This window comes from Typopeltis vanoorti, chromosome 14 (assembly GCF_054136105.1).
Source record: "Typopeltis vanoorti isolate ZY-2024b chromosome 14, IOZ_Tvanoo_1.0, whole genome shotgun sequence".
Classification (NCBI taxonomy): Eukaryota; Metazoa; Arthropoda; class Arachnida; order Uropygi; family Thelyphonidae; genus Typopeltis; species Typopeltis vanoorti.
Window position 1 is genome coordinate 39282074 of NC_143562.1, and position 18778 is coordinate 39300851.

The following is an 18778-nucleotide window of genomic DNA, read 5'->3' on the forward strand; positions in this document are numbered from 1 at the left end:
TTGGAACCAACTGGAAGATACCTTGTTTTCATCCATTCATCCCAAATCCTCTCTTTGGTTTCATTATGTCAATGACATTTTTGCTGTCTGGCCTCATTCTGAAAAACGAACTTATCACCTTCCTACATTGGATCAATAGTCTTCACCGACATTCAATTCACCACTGAAAAAGAAAATGCTAAAAAGCAGCCTTCTTATTTGCACAGCCTCCGGTATTCTGTCACCGGTGCTTATCAGAAACCTAATCTTTACTGACAGATATATTCAACAAAAGGCTGCTCATCATACTTGCCAAAAATCAGTACTCTCAAGTCATTAATAATGTTTACTCTTCTCCCTCAAGCTTACAACAACAAGTGCTCTTCTCACTGTCAAAACTTTAATGGATTTACTTTAATTAACTCCTACGTTCTGGCATCTAAAGAGTCAGACTGCATGAGTCTAATCACTTATATTTCTGGTATCTGTGAACCTATTGGTAGAATTTCAAAGAATTTTCACCTCAATCCTACAAATTTCCTATCAACAAAATTTCTCATCTGTTACTATCTATAAAAATAAGCTGCCACCTTATCTTTAGTGGTTGTTTACCATATCCCTTGTGAATGTAATTTCATACTTTGAATAGACATGCTGTTCTGTAAAAAAAAAAGAATTAATGAACATCAATATTAAATTAAATACCTGAACCCTCAAAAGTCGGACCTTGCACAGCATGGTACTGATAATAAGCACAGTATATCCTGTGTGGGATGAAGCTCATCTTCTCCATACAAGCAGCTTTAACTATAAATGCATTTTCAAAGAAAGTTGCAAAGTCCTTTTACAATGGCCTATGAATCAGGATGATCATCTTTCCTCCCCATACACACAAAAAAAAAAAACGTTTGAGAGATTCTCATCTTATGTAAAAAATATTTTCATAAATATTATTTTAGCATGCAGTAACCATTTTACTTGGTAAACCAATTATTGTATTTACCTTATATTTCCAGTTCTTTAAATTGCTTGTTATTTCTATACTGATGAACTGTTATTTTAAGTACAAAATATCTGTTTTTAATTAGTTTATTACTGTGGTTATTGTGTTATTTTTGCAGTTTTATAGTTATGATACAAGTACTTTTAAAAGATTAAATAGATCTTTTTCATTGTATCAATTTGATTCTGCTCAAAACTAAATAGTATTCACTTCTTATTTTAAACCTGTTGGATACTCATGCACTGAACCTGCATAAAAATATTATTACCTATAATAACAGTCAATGAGACTTTTCTTATTCCTTGTATCATTTCTCCATCATAGTTTGTGCCCATCTTTATGTTGAAACATAGTGATAGTAATGAGTAGCTTATGACCTGAAGAAATGCAGCAGATAGTACTTGTTAGCTTTACCTTTTTCTCCAAATTTTCCCAACACACTTCCAGGTCAAAAGTCTAATATGGCACAGCATGATACTGAAAATAAGCACAGTATATCCTGTGTGGGATGAAGCTCATCTTCATCTGTACTGTGGGTGGGCTAGAGATTTTTATTTTCATCAATTTCATATTATATATCTGTATTTTTTATACAGTCTAGAACCTTTGCTCTAAAGACCAAAAGTGGAGCTTTTTCAAGCCACTTTAGGCCTCCAATAAGCAGAACCGTGGTCTCACACGAAGCGGTGAAATTCATCTCCCACCAAAAGGCATCCACAAAGATCCAAATTCATGCAGGATTTGAATCTACAATCTGTTTTTGTAATGAGGCCATGCTAACCACCAACCAACCAGGATGGTGGTCATTCAATTTAGGAGATTTTTGAAGGCTTCTTAAATTCATTTTTAGGAATATAACATCATGAAGGAAAGTAGCATTAGACCTGATATCAAAACTGAAGATATTCAAATTCAGCTCTATTTTTTTTTATGCAGATGTTACCTCAAGAAATCCAGCACAAGTGTTCAGGATTTTTTAAATTGAATAACTTTCAAGAATATTTTGGAAAAAAACTGTCATTAAGTTAGTAATAATGCAAACTTAATCAGGAGGTACCACATAACATTCTGTACACCACTTGAGGATACATACCAGGAATGATGGCATAAGAAAGATTTTAAAATTTTAAAGATTGTTGCATTCATTAAAAAAATAAATAAATAAACAAGATCCTCTCCTTTATGAGCACTACCTATGCAACCATTCATCTGCTTTTAATGTTGGAATAAATTTTCTATTATCACTGTGTAAAATGCCAGCTCACAGAAATGAAGTGACTAGGATGCACATACTTCAATAGCAGGTTAACAACTGCAGGAGCTATGAATTTGCCAATAGTGCCAAAAAACTTTGTTAAACTACTGGTCATTTCACAGATTACAGCATACAACTGAAAATAAAACTAACATTTTAACTAGTATAAATGACTTCTAATAACTGAATTAGCAAAATCTATATTTTATATAACACCTAAGTTTTACATCACAAAATATTATATATAACTATTAATAAAAATATTTTTTTAAAAATTAATCTACCCAGCTTGCCTCACAGATACAGAGGGAATTCTACAGATGTAAGTGGAGTGGACTGCTTCATTTACTATCACTTTAATTTAAGATTAGCTACAGTAAATTATATTTATGTTCTCAAAAATATTGAGAAACAGGAAAAGTGAATTTGAGAATACAAAATCCTTAAAGAGGCAGAAAGCAATAACATTAAATGAAAAACATGAAATTTTATGCTTGTACAAATCCGAAACCAAAGTGATGAAACTTGCCTCCAAGTAAGTTTCAGTTGTCTCATTCTATGACAAGCACCATCTTAAAGAATAAACAAAAAATTTATCTTAGTTGAAACAGTATTTCCAGAAACAGAATCCAAATTCATAACAAGAAGCCTATCAGAAATTAGAGTTTGATTTGGCTCACTTAACTGTTTCATGATCCAATTAGGTCATAAAAGCAGGAGCCTACTGTGTAATAAAATAAGTATAGACTAGTCATACGCTTAAGCTGCAAGACAGCAGTCAGAACTGAAAGATCATTTAACGGGAAATTAGGTGTGAGGCATAGAACAACTCCATAGTTACTCATCATCTATGTAGATATTATAAAGGAAGGAGCAGCATTAGACATATCAAAATTTGATATGTTCAAGTTAGCTCTTTATCAGTATATTAGATATATCAGTAAATGTACTGAACCAGATATCTTCTTCTTTTCAGCCATTTTCTGTCCACTGCTGGACGAAGGCCTCCTCCAGTTCTTTCCACCTTTCTCTGTTCTTGGCAATGGTTGACCAATTTTCCTCAACAAAATTTGACAACTCATCACTCCACCTTCTTTTAAGGCATCCTCCGCCTCGTTTCTGTTCTTTTGGAATCCAGTTTGTTAGTATGATGATCTATCGCTCATCTTCTCTTCAGGATAGATGCCCAACCATTTCAGTTGCTTATGGTGAAGAATGTTAGTGATGTGAGTCTGGCTACTTATCTTTTAATATGATGCCTAGAATCAACCTCTACATTTTCCTTTAAGTTGTTGCTAGTTTATTTACCAGTGCTTTTGCTAGAGGCCAAGTTTCACAACCATGTGATGACTAGACATATACACTGGTTAAATGTCTTCCTTTTTTAAACAGAGTGGGATATCATTGTTTTGAAAAATGCTTTTCAATTTTCTGAATGCACTCCAGGCAAACTGAACTCTATTTCCTTATAGAATCCACAGTTTAGATCAATGAGATGACCTAAGTATGTATAAAAACTCTTTCCAAGAATTGTTTTCTATTATGTTTTTTGGTGTTACAAAATGATTAAACATGATTTTATTTTTTGTCCTGTTTATTTTAAGGTCGACTTTTCTGCTTTCATGATATGTCTTCTGGAGTGTTTGTAAAAATTATGACATCATCTGCATATCTTAAGTTTCTGTTATTAATTTTTATACCAAGGTTTGTCCAGTTTATATTATTAAATATTTCTTGAAGGACTGCTGTAAAGATTTTGGGTGATAGGGAGTCTCCTTGTTGGACACCTTTTCAATTGATATTTTATTGCTACTTGTGTGAAGTGTTGGATTGTTGCAGTGTGGTATATTTCCTGGAAGAGGTCCATATATTCTTCAGTAACTCCCTGATTCTGGGGTGCTTTGATTATTGTATTAGTTTTGATGGAATCAAATGCTTTTTCATAATCAATAAAGGATAAACAGAGAGGCAATTTGTTTTCTTCTGCTTTTTCTATTATTTGTTTCACTGCATGATACACGATAGCCAAATATATGAAATATATATATTTGATATAAAGAGCAATAAAAAGAAAACCTGAAATGGAAAAATCTCTCCTGCATTCGCAATACCGAACTCATCAAATTCCTAACATATACCCTCAGGTGGTGTGCAGGATCTTATTGTACTACATGAAAAGTTACATCATTACTATCTTCCTATCAACAATTTTCCCAGAAAAAGAAATCTGTTACCTGCCAAAACTCCAACATTATCAGATCTTGTATTTCTATCTCCTAAGGCGGTTTTTACCGTATCAATCCACCTATATCTTGGTCTTCCTTTGGGTCTTTTTCTTGCCAATCTGCTAGAGAACACTTGTTTTGCTAATCTTTCCTCGCCCATTCTATTTAAGTGACCATACCACCTGATATTAGTTCTGCTAACACATTCCTGGATGCTAACAATGTCAAGTTCTTCCTTAATACTCATTTTAATATGATACTATCATTGATGCCATCTGTTCAGTCCCCTAATCTTTCTCAGGACTCTCATATCTATGGTCTCCAGTCTTGGATCAAGACTTATTTCTAACCAAGTTCTCAGACCCATAAGTGAAAATTGGTCAAAAACTGTTTTGTATACAGCTAGATTAGTGTGTTGACTAGTTTCTCTCTTATTCCATATAAATTTATGGAGTTGACTTCCTACTATACCAGCTTTGCTAATTCAGCTGTCTATTTCCAAGTTTTATTTACTATCTTCACTAAAAATTGTGCCTAAATAGCCGAAATGTTTTACTTGTTCTATAGGTTCTCCATTCATGATGCAGTTGATATTTTCAATATTTCTGTCTATATTCATTGTCTTTATCTTTTTAATGCTGATTTTCATACCAAAATTTATTACAGCAGTTATTCAAATTTGGTCAGAGAATCCTGTAGACTTGTTCTGGATTTATTTAGGAATATAACATCATCTGCATAAAGTAAAGTGCTCTGAGACCAACATATCGAATCTTGATATCAGGTTTAATACTACCTCTGTCCTTCATAATGTGATCCATATAGATGGTGAATAACAGTAGAGACAATGTACACCCTTGTCACACACCTGACTTAACATCGAACCATCTTTACCTCCTTCAATTCTAACTGCTGATTTACAACTCAAATAGAATATGTATTGCTTGATATAATGTCCCGTTTACACCATATAACTGGAGCGTTTGAACAGTTTTCCTCTTGTCATATGCCCTTTCCAGGTATAGGTATATGTCTCTGCCACTTAAATACAGATCCTCGTTATATTCCTACAATTTCTCACTTGTCTGTCTTAATCCTGAATACATCTGCCTGGCCTGAATCTAGTTGTTCTTCTCCAAGCTTGTCCTCCAAAATTTTTCTTAACCGTTTCTCAAGAATACTTGGATAAATTTTGCCAGAAACACTCGGTAGAGAAATTCCTCTGTAATTCTAACATTCAGCTTAATTCCCATATGAGCACTCTACTTCAATCATCTAGAATTCAATCCTCTGACCACGACTTCTGAATTATGCAGCGTAGCCACTATGAAACTTTTATACCTCCATATTTTAGCATTTCTGGTCTAATATCAGCTGCATTTACACATTTCAGGTTTGTGACAGCTTTTTCTACTTCAAGTACAGATATATTCCAGATGGCATTCCTGTTGAATGTTTTCTACCACCATGATGTCACTGCTCATTTCATTTGGCAATCTTTCAAAGTAATTACTCCATACATCAAGAATATCTTTATCCTCCACTTTCATGTCTGCTTTATTATCTCTAAGTTTCTTTTTACAGTACTCTTTCCTCCATTTCTTTTTTTTTTCTTTTTTTTTTTTAATAGCGTCCACAATATTTTGTTCTTACCAAAGTCTTCCCATGACTTTTGTTTACCTAATTTTACACAAAGCTTTGTTTTCTTACATTTTTCTCTGTATTCCCTAAGAGCACAAGCTGACTTACTTGCCAGGAACTTTTGATATGCTTCTTTTCCTTGATTGCCTCTAACATCTTGAGTCCATAATGGAGTACTGATTAACAAATTATGTTTAACAAAGCTATTCATTCACTTGTCTTATAAAATGCTACATTACTGAAAAAAATTTGTTCAATACATGGATACATATATCAGCATTGCATATCACTTTGCTTAGTGCCTTTAAATTTGAAAGTTATCAGATGAATTATGTAATGAGGTAACTAAGAAATAGTATCCAAATTATCAAAATGAAGCTGTCATCTTTAATGAGATTTAGTTCTTAGAAAATTTCGTCTGTTTCTAATTTCTTATTCCTTCTGTTCAATTTTGCCCAGTAGTCTTCATATTAAATATTTTTTTTGATTATCTTTAACCAGATATATTAAAGATCTTTTAGACACATTAAAGTGGTTCTTTAGAGTATTAAAAAGTAAAAAAAATAGTAATAAAGCCCAAATTCCAATTTCTTTTCATTGTGCATATTCAAAATTTTATTAATCATCTCATATTAATAAAAGTCCATCGTATTCAATCTTCCTTCTGAAATTAATGATACACCAAAACACTCCCAATCCCAAGTATACACACAAAAAAGTGTGTATCTGCAACATTTCATAATAATAAAAAATTGTCAAATAAACTTACTGTATCTGTACTCATATTTTTGAATACCCCTTCTTCCTTTCTGAAAAGGAAAATTTTTAGATATTTTATAACTAAATATATGGCACGATTTACTTCAATTTTTAAGTTGAATATAAATTAATATTTGGTTGATATTACACTGATATTTTAGATATTAAAAACAACAAAAGCGAAATGAATATCAAACAGTGGCTTGTAACAAAACAATGTTTTTGAAATATTGATATAAAATTAAAGCTAAACCCAGAATCTTCAGAACTGGATGTCCACTAAAAAAGCACAGAAGTCAAGCTTCCAAAAATACACAAGGATGATGGAGGGAGGGATGTTTCATTAAACATCCTGTTCAATGAAACAATTTTACTGCACATGTTTCAAGGAATTCACAGCCCAAAACCAATGTTAATAACTTTAAGGACAATACAATCTCAGGCTTGTTTAAGACAATAATATAAAATTATGAAATACGAGGCCTAGACCATTCAGCTGACTGACTGTTTAAACTAATCCAAAGCAACTATGGTTGTAAAGAAAGCTGTAATATCTATAAATGATGCGGGTGAAATGAGCAGCTTACATATTATGCAGAATTTAAAAAAAGTTTATTTAAATTAAGGGGATATTAGATCCCACATTGTTTTAAAACCGAATAATTACCCACCTTTGCAACGAGTTGCCTGTGTTTGTACTATGTTCTAGGACTACTTGCATTAGCTCACGCTAGTATTTGCCGATACTTTTATAGTTTATATTATATTCAGCATGAAACTCTCTGATTCCAATCTTTGAGTTTCTTATTCGGTTTTAAAACAATGTGGGATCTAATATCCCCTTAATTTAAATAATGTTTATATTGCTGAAATGAAGCCTGTTGGCTCTTTATATTTAAAAAAGTTTATATATTTAAATATATATCAGATAAAAAACTGCCACATTCATATGACACATTTATAAGGATTTGTAACCGTTAGTTGAAAAAGTCCTTAAAGATTCTTCTCATACTATAATTATAACTGATCCCAGATTTACTACTCAAATCACTATTGTTTCAACCCTCAATAAAAGTACATAAAAAAGAGATCCATGCCTTTTCATAACCAAGTTGCTAAATGATTTGATAATTCTCTGCAGAGGTCTTGTTCCTAAAAATGTTCATACTAAAAAGATGTGCGCATGTATATTTTTCCATTAATGTATTAGATCAAATTTAGTATAAAATCTTGTTTTAAACATTTTCTAATGGTTTAATTCCTACAGATACTACTTCTCATAAGTTTACACCAGATGATATTTGCTGAAGCATCATGTTAAGTGACTCATCATGGGAAACCTGCTTAACAGTTATTCACACAATAACTATCACACTTCTCCTTGAAGTCTTGCATTGACAAAACACTAAGAAAAATATCTAGCCCTCACACCTGCTGCTAATCACTCTTACACAATTTAAAGGGATGCCTTGTTCTCTTCCTTACTATCATATAATGAAAAAAATTAATCCTATAAGTCATTTAATAACCTAATGTTTCTAATATATCCCCCCTCTTTTTTGCCAACTGTCACTCACAAAACTTCAGTCTATCCTCATAATAGGAAGATTCCATACACCTGTCACTATTTTGGTAACCTGCTGATTAACTCCACTTCTCAGCCCCTCCAAAAACTAAGTGATTAGATTTCTGCACAGCAGTCTAGCTGTGACCTTATAAAGAGGGATAGTAATCATAATCTTTATACTTTTTCTTGTATGTTCAACATGCAGGTAATCTGATAAGCTATTTTAGCCATTTTTGAAACAACCTCTAAACTTCAACTCCCTCTCCACCTCACCACACAAATCCGTAGCTTCAATTTTATGCAGTCCAAGCTCAACAATGTACTACAAAGTTTGTGATCTCTTTATCCCAAAGTGCATAACCTTACACTTTGTCATATTAAGCTGACCGCTGTCATCATATGACAATATTGCTAGCTTATTTAAATCTTCCTCCAGGATCTCTTATACCATCTTATGAGAGCAACAATAATATCATATTAATAATGCTCTCCCAGTTTTGAATCATTAGTAAATAACCAGATAGTTCCTACCACTGATGTACAAATTAAACTGCAGAGCTCAGCAATGCACCACTAGTGACACTCTCCTGCATTCAATTCCCCCATATATTACTATGATGTCTGTCCTTCAGCCACCTTACCATCCGCTTGACATCCATCTCCATTTTTTCCAATTTATAAAACAGAAATAGTAGGTAGTATTCTATCCTATTAAATGGTGGTATTCTACTATTCAAACGAACTGTTACGAAACTGTGCTACCTCCAATCGTGTATCATATTCCAATGCACCCATTCAAGAATTCTCTTTACCAACTTCTCCAATACTATAACCACTACTCCTGAGATACTAAGTTGGTCTATAATTTGCTATTTCTTAGTAATACCCATGGTCATATTTGCATTAAGATTCTATAATATCCTAAGCACATAAATCTGTTCTCATCACTCACTTTCACAATCAATACTGCAATATCTCCAAATAGATTATTATTATTATATTTAGATTATTACTATATATAAATAATAATAATAAATCCAACTGGATATTGCAAAAGAAATCTTGGTATTTTCTTTGGCCTGTTCAGTTTCTTCTCCTTTGTGTCATTTTGCCTTCCTTACTATACTGATTACCTTTCTTGCATGTGCTTTGTACTACCAATGTGTTTGTTAATCATCTTTCTTATATATTCTCTACAACTTTTTTCAGCTCCTGCTTAAATGATTACTACTACTACTCATCCTACTCGATTTATACCCTTGATACTGGGTCTACAGTCGAATACTACTTCTTTCAAACATCCCTTGACCATCTTTCATGCACTGGTAATAACTTTCCCTTCCAGATTCTTATGACATGGCACTGTTCCAAGTTGGCTCCTCAGCTTGTTAATCATGTAATCTGTAATTCCACATATCCCTTCTTAATTGAAAGTTCCACATATCTGATGATCCTAGTTAAAGACTGCATGATCCCTCTTCTCAATCAGAAGCAATGTGGTTACTTCAGTTAGTGAGAAGTTCTCTGATGCTCAGAAAACACAAGCATGTTCAAACCCAGAGTCCCCTCTGCCATCTCAGGTAATTATCCCTTAGCAGTTGTATAAATTCCATTTCCTTTCCTCCATGTGACCATTCCTCCTTCCCATTTATATGTTGAAGTCTTCCATATCCCCTGGCTTATAACAGTAATTGACTATACATTGCCCTGCTAATGTCTCTCTCACACACACAGAGCCTCAAATACATTGTCTTCCATGTCCCTCTTCTCCTAAAGTGTTATTCATTTTGGCTTCAATTCTTTTATCATTAGCAAAACCTCTCCCATCTTGTCCTCTCTGAAAATACTATTCTCCTTACAATCAATTTTAAGCACTTTCTGGCATCAGTATACATAAACTGCTGTTTTCCATTTGGACCCATAATGATGGCACTTCATTTAATGAATCAAAATATGATAAATACCAGCATTACTAGTGCAAAATACATGAAATGCAAAATGGCTAAATCAGTTTTAGAAACTTTCCAAAAAGGTTTTCAAATAAGAAAAACCACTAAAATCACTCTACCCTTTCCCATAAATAAAAAGATATGTCTAGTAGGAACACTGAACATAAGCAGATTAAAAAATAATAATAAATAAATAAAAATATAAATTACAATCTGTTAAAATATATCTAAACTAAAACTCAGCCAATATAAGGACTTTTTTTCTGAAATATATAAAACAAAATCTCAATACAAAGCAGTACAGCATCAATACTACATGCTTTTATTACTCCAAAAGTTTAATGCATAAATTTTATAGAAATCTGAAGCAAAATAGAAAATAACATTGCTATGTATTAGAAATGCATAGTTTTTATATCTTGGTTTCTTAACAGCTCATTTAGATAAAAACAAAATGACATTCAAATATTAAATATTCAAAATATGAAAATATGAACATAGAGAAACCTGTAAAATATTCATAATTTGTGAATGTCTTCTTCCATTTGATCCTATCTGATAGAGCATTCAGAGCATGGTCTGCCAGTCTTCCAACTTGCCATACAGATGATCACAGATGTAATTTGTGTTCTTCGAGGTAAAAGTTAACTGCTCTACTAGTCTGTCCAAAGTAGGACAAACTAAGCACAAGGAACTTAGTTATTAGATGTGCAAGAGGATTAAGCTATAGAGGAAATGGAAGAAGATAAGTAGCTGAATAACTGGTTTGAAAGTGGCATAGAGATCACATTCACAGAGAACTTTATCTTTTCTGATGTAGCCTTAATACATAGGATGGGACAGTTTTGTTGTGATCCTGTATGTTGGTTGCAGAAGGGATGGGGAATGCAATGATTATAACCCAGATAAAATACCATCTGGGTTATAATCATTAGCAAAAAAAAAAAGTTGTGAATGTCTCTAAGCTCAAGTTTCAAGGGCTATATCATTTAAACAACTAGCCCTGGCTTGACGAGAGGTAGTCATCCTGTTGGGATGGGTGGTGGTTTGATTGCTTATGCAAATGTGTTAGTTTTCTGTTAATATTTACAAATTTTATCTGAAAACGGATAAAATCTAGTCCCTAGAGAATATTAGTTATCATTTAGAATATTAGTGCTGTTTCAGTTAAAATTTGAATTGTTTGTAATAATTTAGTGGAGTGCCTATATGCTTGCCAGTTATAATTTATGCTCTGAAGATGTTTGGTAGAAAATCAGTGAAATATTATTAAGTTCAATAAATTAATTTATTTTTTTCCTCTCTCAGGAAAATTCAGTTCTGTTCCCCATTTACTCTTAATATTAAAAAAAAAATACATGCTTATAAGAAAAACAATTTTAATTTAACTTTAAAAAATTATTCTCCATCAAAACAAATGATTCCAAATATAAATTAATTAATAAGTGAATAATATAAATATTAATGAGCCAAGGAAAATGTACTTACCCCCTTTTCATCTTACAAAAATCAAAACCAAGGGATCTATAAGAAAGTGCCTTTGCATTTAAGTACTTTGAATAGCGACGTATAAAAGTTGACATGTCATAACCTGAAAAGCATTTAAAATAATTAGATTCCAAAGAAAGTATTTTTGGTATTATACAGTAGCCAATGTGTGCAATTACATAATCTCAATGAAAAAAAAATACATATTCAGCTCTGCATATTACAAAATATGGTAAAAAGAATTCTCAAGTAGATAATGTGATCACAAATGAGAAGTAATAAAAGAATTGTTAGTTTGCGACTTTCATAATGGAGTTAAGGAATTTAAAAAGTTTCCAGATAATATCAAAGTACTAACTGTCAGACCTGGATGTTAGGATACAGACTGAATACCACTGTGAAATGGATATTTACGAAAATCTTGTGTTAGACTGCTTCAATAAACCTGAAACAAGACCATGTTGGTCTCTAGAACAAGGCTCCCAATGTATATACTAATTTGATATTCCATGGTACTAATATGCCCTAGGTCTCAAACTTTTTTGAGATCAAGATTTGTCATAAAATACATATATTGTCATATCCCCATGTGTCCCGAGGGCACAGAGGTCTGACATACGTCAGTTTACAGGCTGAAATTAATCCTGTGAGAATGGCCAGTACTCAGCAGAGTGCCAACAGCATTAAACGATTGATCCTTTCCAACTACTAACCAAGCTCAGACTTGCTTAAGTTTTTTTGCATGCGACATTAGTAACAGACTATCAATTGACCAACCTTTGCTGGCAAAATACATACATATATATATATAATTTAGTATTCTTATGCATGTTATATTCATTCCAAAAAACTGAATGCATACACTGCAAAAGGTGAATCAATTATTATTATAGCAATCTAACATAGGGCTACATGAAACTTCTGATAAATTTTTCCAAATTGTTTATTATTTATCAACTCTTACATTTCAATCTTTTAAAGCATTTTTAACCCATAAATTAACATATCTTGGGTTTCTCCAGAGTATACTTTTTCCATTGCTATTTTGCTTCAAAGACACTTTCCAATTCTGTTTAGGAAGCAAAATATTGTACTTCTCTAGACCCATCACATAGAGTCTAAAGACAATTGCAATATTAAGGTGTTTTTTGGAATTTTAGTTATGGGGGAGAGGTTGAGAGAATGTAAATTGCAGAGTTTGGTAGATAGATAGAAAAGAAGTGATATGATAGATGTTTCAGTTAGTGAGGAGATTTTATCAGATTAACACCGAGATGGATTATAAAAGGAATAGAAGGTGAGAGGAAAAGAACAAGAGACAATCCCTGGAAATTACGTGAAGGTGTGAAGCGTAATGAGCAGATTTTTTTTGCATGAAGAGTGGTGGGTGAGTGAGAATACATTACTAGAATTAATTGTGAATGCTGGGAGCATTAACAAGCAAGGTTCAATATAATAAACATGTTGCTAATTAAGTGGACCTTTCATGACAAGTCTCTGCAGACTCCAGAAGTGTTGTAATAATAATACTAAGATTGTAGTTTTCTGTTTCCTTATATATTTTCATAGTATGTCTTTTGCTTGGTGACAACATTTAAGTTAGAATGTGAAGACTCAATCAATTTATTTCTGAGGATATATCATCTGCATAGAATAAAGAATCTATGCTCTCTTTTTTTTTTTTTTTTTTTTTTTAATATATACACCAGAAACCGTACTCTAAAAGCAAATAGAACTTGTTTCAAGCTACTTCAGGCAAATAAGCAATAAAATTAATTTCTCACCTAAAGACAGGCACAAATCTTGCTGATGGGATTTGAACCAATGACCTATGGAATCAATAGTACAGATGTGAACTAAGCAATTTATATCACCTATCTGAATATTAGGCTTAATACCACTTTCGTAAATAACGTAGCTCATATAAATAACAGTGGCGACAGTGCATAACTTTGCCTTACACTCACCCAAATTAACAAATATATCTTTGAATTTCAACTTTACAACTCACACATAAGCTATGAATATCTCTGTATAAAGTTCATTTAAAATGTATTCCCTTGGTACCTTATTAATTTTTTTTTTTTTTTTTAATATCAAGTATACTTGCATAGAGCTTTCGTAGCTCAGTCAGTATAGACTAAGCCCTTTGGTCGGAAAGACCTAGATTTGATTCCGGTCAGTGACTTGAGGAATCTTTATCTGGTCTCTTTTGACCTAAGGTGAGTTAGCAGGTCTCATACGGAGGTAGGGGGTTTTTCACCCAGAAACTCTGGTTTTTTGTCCCCCAGAACAGGCAAACCGGCCCTGTGAACACACATGGATTACAGTCATGAATACGTACCAGCCGTATGCTGTCCCAAGCCCGGACAAAATTGGGGGGTTGGGGAAAGCAATGGAACTACCCTGTAAAAATCTCACCAGGAATACTTTGTGGGCAATGCCTACAAAGTCACCTATGGTCGGAAACAAAAATGAAAGGGAAAATCAGACTTGCATAAATCTTTCTTTTCTCAAACCACTTGATAAGTAATTTTCTTTATAATCCTTGTATGCAGTTAATTTTTAAATATGTAATTTGATACAATCAGAGCTCCATCCTTGAAAGGATGGAGCTCTGATCATCTACCTTTCCACATTTTAAGTTTCTGATGTATTCTCTTTGGAGTTCAAGTCTGGAGGCTCTAAGGCAGGTATGGGGCAACCTTTCCTAGTTCGGGGGCCAAATTATCATTCTGTCTCCAAGTCAAGGGCCGGACCAAATTATTAAATAAAATAAATTAATATTAAATGAATTAAAACAAGTTGCTACTTCATATTTCATTTATTTATAATATAATGCTTTTGTATAAAGCTCTACATAAATTTTATAATATAACGAACGACATAACAATTTAATGTGAAGATTGGCCTTGTACTTCAACTACAAGACTATCAATATTGATGTTAATATTACTTAAGGATAATCACATAGAATTTTAGAGGCTTTCGTCCATTATTCTTGTCTGAATTTTTGATTTATTGCATTTCATCCTTGAAAAAAACTGTTCACACATACGTGCTGCCGAAAAGACAAATAATTTTTCTTGAAAAGGTGTGTAAATTTGTATATTTTTCTTCCACCAAATAAAATTTATAAAAATCTGCCAAAGCAATGTTGTTAAATTGTGATTTTAGCACTAAATCTGCCTGAATCTTCCATCTGTAAGTTTTCTGGCACATTATTTACATCAGCATCCATTGGACGAGCAAATATAGCAAATGTGTTTTTGAAGTCGGCAAACTTTGTATCAAATTGCTCTATTAGTGCCTTCGGTTCATCTCCATAACAATTATATTTTTATGAGTTGCTAGAGTAGGAAAATGATAACAATTTTTAGCTCTTATCTGACTTTCCAACAATCTTAGTTTATTACAAAAAAGCTTTGACATGTCCATGCAGTTCATGAACCAACTGTCCTTGTTTTTGTAATTTAAGATTCAGTTCATTTAGGTATCCGGTGACATCTACAAGGAATGCTAAATCACACACCCACTCATCACCTTTCACTTGGTTAACAGTGTTTCCTTTTATGTCCACAAAATCTGCAATGTCTTGTATCAGATCACAAAATTGTTTTAACATTTTACCTTTACTCAACCACCTCACTTCACAATAATAAGACATATCTTCATAATCAGAAAATAGGTCTGCCAAACTCCTTAAATTGGCGGCGATTAAGTGCACGTGACTTAATAAAGTTAATACTGGCTACTACAACTTCCATAACATTTGTAAATTTAATCGATTTTGCACACAGATTTTGTTGGTGGATAATGCAGTGAAAATTTGATAAATTTTCCAGATGGATCTGTAGTTCTATTGCTCTTTCATGAACTATTCCAATAAATCCCTTCTGTGCACCAACCATTGCAGGGGCTCCATCAGTGCATATGCCAGATAGGAACTCCATTTAAGCCCAAATCTCTCGAAGACTGTGTTGACTGGTTCAAATATATCTTCACCGGTAGTTGTTCCTTTTAATGGCCGAAGCGCCAATAATTCTTCTGTGATGTTGAAATCCGCATCGACTCCTCGAATAAATATTGCTAGTTGTGCTGTATCGGAGGCATCGGTGTGATATCATCAGCCATACTTTCTATCCGTCGGACAACAGTACGTCTCGACAAATGAATATTCTCGAAGTCTTTTTTTTCTTTTCAGGACATATTATACTTGCAACATCCAGCAGACATTCTTTGATAAATTCTCCTTCACCAAATGACTTAGCGATTTTTTCGCTTACCACAAAGCTGGCTTTGACAATGTTGTGGTGCTGCATTCTTTGCTTGTTGAACATTTGCTTCTGCGTATCCAAGTTCTTCTTCAACTTCTGTATTTCATCTTTTCATAGTTGTCCATCAATTTTTGGGTGATCCGCATGTCTCAAAGTAAAGCGTCTCCTCAAGTTGTATTCTTTGTTGACAGATATGGATTCGTTACACAGCAAAGATACAGGCAAACCTTTATTCAGAATAAAATAATAATCCTCCGTCCAGTTGTCTTGAAATTGACGATTCTCTGCATTTACTTTTCTTTTTTTTTTTGCAATAACCCCTGACATTGTCCCAAATTTATAAGTGATATTCAGAACTGTCAAACAAAACTGTCTTCTACACCGCAGGCACAGAATAGAACACAACATCAACACAGGAACCAAACAGAGCATAACACCAATGCAGGCACTGAACAAAACACAACACCAACGCAAGTACCGGACTGACACACTGTAACACATTCACACACGCCACTAGTCAAAGTGAGAAAGAGACCCTGGTTGGAGAAAACTTAGTATGTTTTGCGTAAGTCATATGACGTCAGCTTAATGCGAGTTAGTAGAACACACCATGTTTTCTCCCACAATGAATCAGACAAACTTCGCTGAAATAGATTAGGGCCGGATCAAAAGAAGTAGAGGGCTGGATCCGGCCCGTGGGTTGCCCATATGCGCTCTAAGGTAATAATCCCACCACCACCAAAATCAGTCGAGGATTCCTGGTAACCAACTCAGCTGATTTTTTTCTTCTTACTCCCAAAGTCTCAGGATAGAAGAAACCAAACTGTCACTCTGGAAAATGACTGACAGGTTAATGGATATGAGCAGGACAAGGAAAGAAAAAGAATGAAAATAAACAAGAATATCTGGAATGTTGTTACTTCAAATGCCAGAAGTATTCATCACAAATACAAAGATCTAGCCAAAACGAAGAAATATTAACTAAAATAAAGAGCCCAAGGCTTCATTTCAGCAATGCAAAATTATATAAATTAAGTGGATATTAAATCCAACATCATTTCAAAGCCGAATACAGAAACTATAAAAGTTTTGGGCAAAAATTGACCAGACAGCTTGTGGAATACACCGCCACCATACTATAAGTTGCCCTAACCAAACCTAATAGGAAAAGCATGAATGCTAAAAGCGCCCATATATTGCCTTCTATTGGTCCATTTTGATAGGTTTCCCTAGTCTGAAAGCAAGTTCCCTAGTACTGAGAGTTTTTGCAATCTTAGATTTCTGCCTAGCCTCTGACAAAAACCAATGAGTTTGAAACAGCTGTCAGACTAGTGAAACCTATCAAAATGGACCAATAGAAGGCAATATATGGGCACTTTTAGCATTTGTGCTTTTCCTATTTGGTTCAGCTAGGGCAACTCGTAGTATGGCAGTAGTGTATTCCTGCAAGCTCTCTGGTCAATTTCGCACGAAACTTTTATAGTTTCTGTATTCGGCTTTAAAATGATGTTGGATTTAATCCACTTAATTTATATAAAGAAATATTAAATTAATAGTAATAACATAAATGTAGAAAAACAAAAATAGAAAAGTTCAGACGAAACAGATAACATTGTATCTACAGTAATCAAAAAAGGAAGAAAGTACAAAAAGCAGGGGTAATGATTTTTATTCATAAATCAATTAAAAAATTCATTATAAATACTCTGGAAAAAGAGAATTCTACAACTAAGATTACAAATAATTCGTGGCCTCACGACTGTTACTGATGTCTATGTCCCAGAGGAAGGTACCAATGCCTTCTATTCAGATTAAAAAAAATAAAATAAACACAAATGACTTAATAATGGGAGATGTCAATACAAGGATAGAGAACATTCCATTAGTACAAACATAAGAACAAATGGTGAAGCAACATAAGATCACTTCATAGCAAAATTGTCTGCATGGTTAGCCTAGTGGCTTTGCGCTTCGCAACCAGATGACTGGAGAAGGAGTGTCTCAGGTTCGATTCCCATCGAAGACGTGAGGAATTTGAGGATCTTCCTCAGCCATAGCTAAGTTAGTCGGTCTTGGGCGTGGGCAGTAGGGCTTTTTTTTGCCAGTTTATCTCGCGTTTTTCATCCCGTAAGCAGGCAAACCAGCCCCGTGAACACACGGATCTACAGCCATAAAATAAATACTTAACCCCCATGAGGGGGGGCTCAACTCGCCCCAATAGGGACGGGGGAGAAAAAGGGAGGAAACTCCATACGAATAAATAAATAGCAAAATTGGAAAAATATTAAAGCAAAAACACCAAATATAAAAATTCTAAGAAACATGGAGGAAGTTACAGAAAAGTTAAATTAAACTTGAAATAATCAAAGAACCATTGGTTAGGCAGAAGCCTAACAAGGGTTTCTTATGGCAAGGTGGCATTATTTTATTAAGAAAGACCTCCAGGATGTCAGGCACTCATCAAGGGAGGCCATATACTACTCACACCAGCTGTCAAACTTGTTTTTAAATCCCACACCACTCAGAGAAAAACCTATGTCACATTCACTTGTAGAAACCTTCATTCTCAACTTCTAAGGATGTCCTCTAATCCTTTCCCACCCTCCATAGAATGAAAAATTCTATCTATTGAAAT

General features: G+C 33.6%; 1 protein-coding gene across 3 annotated transcripts in view; it reads right to left on the reverse strand.

Annotated features, from left to right (window-relative positions):
- LOC150099381 (phosphatidylinositol-binding clathrin assembly protein LAP-like) overlaps positions 1-18778 on the reverse strand; it is a 289787-nt gene that overhangs the window by 227165 nt on the left and 43844 nt on the right. For all 3 annotated transcript variants that reach the window (XM_090404459.1, XM_090404460.1, XM_090404458.1), the window contains exons 4-5: positions 11867-11969; positions 6873-6912 (exon numbers count right to left, since the gene is read on the reverse strand). In XM_090404459.1, coding sequence (XP_090260585.1) covers positions 6873-6912; positions 11867-11969 — 143 coding nt within the window. The remainder of the gene's footprint in view (positions 1-6872; positions 6913-11866; positions 11970-18778) is intronic.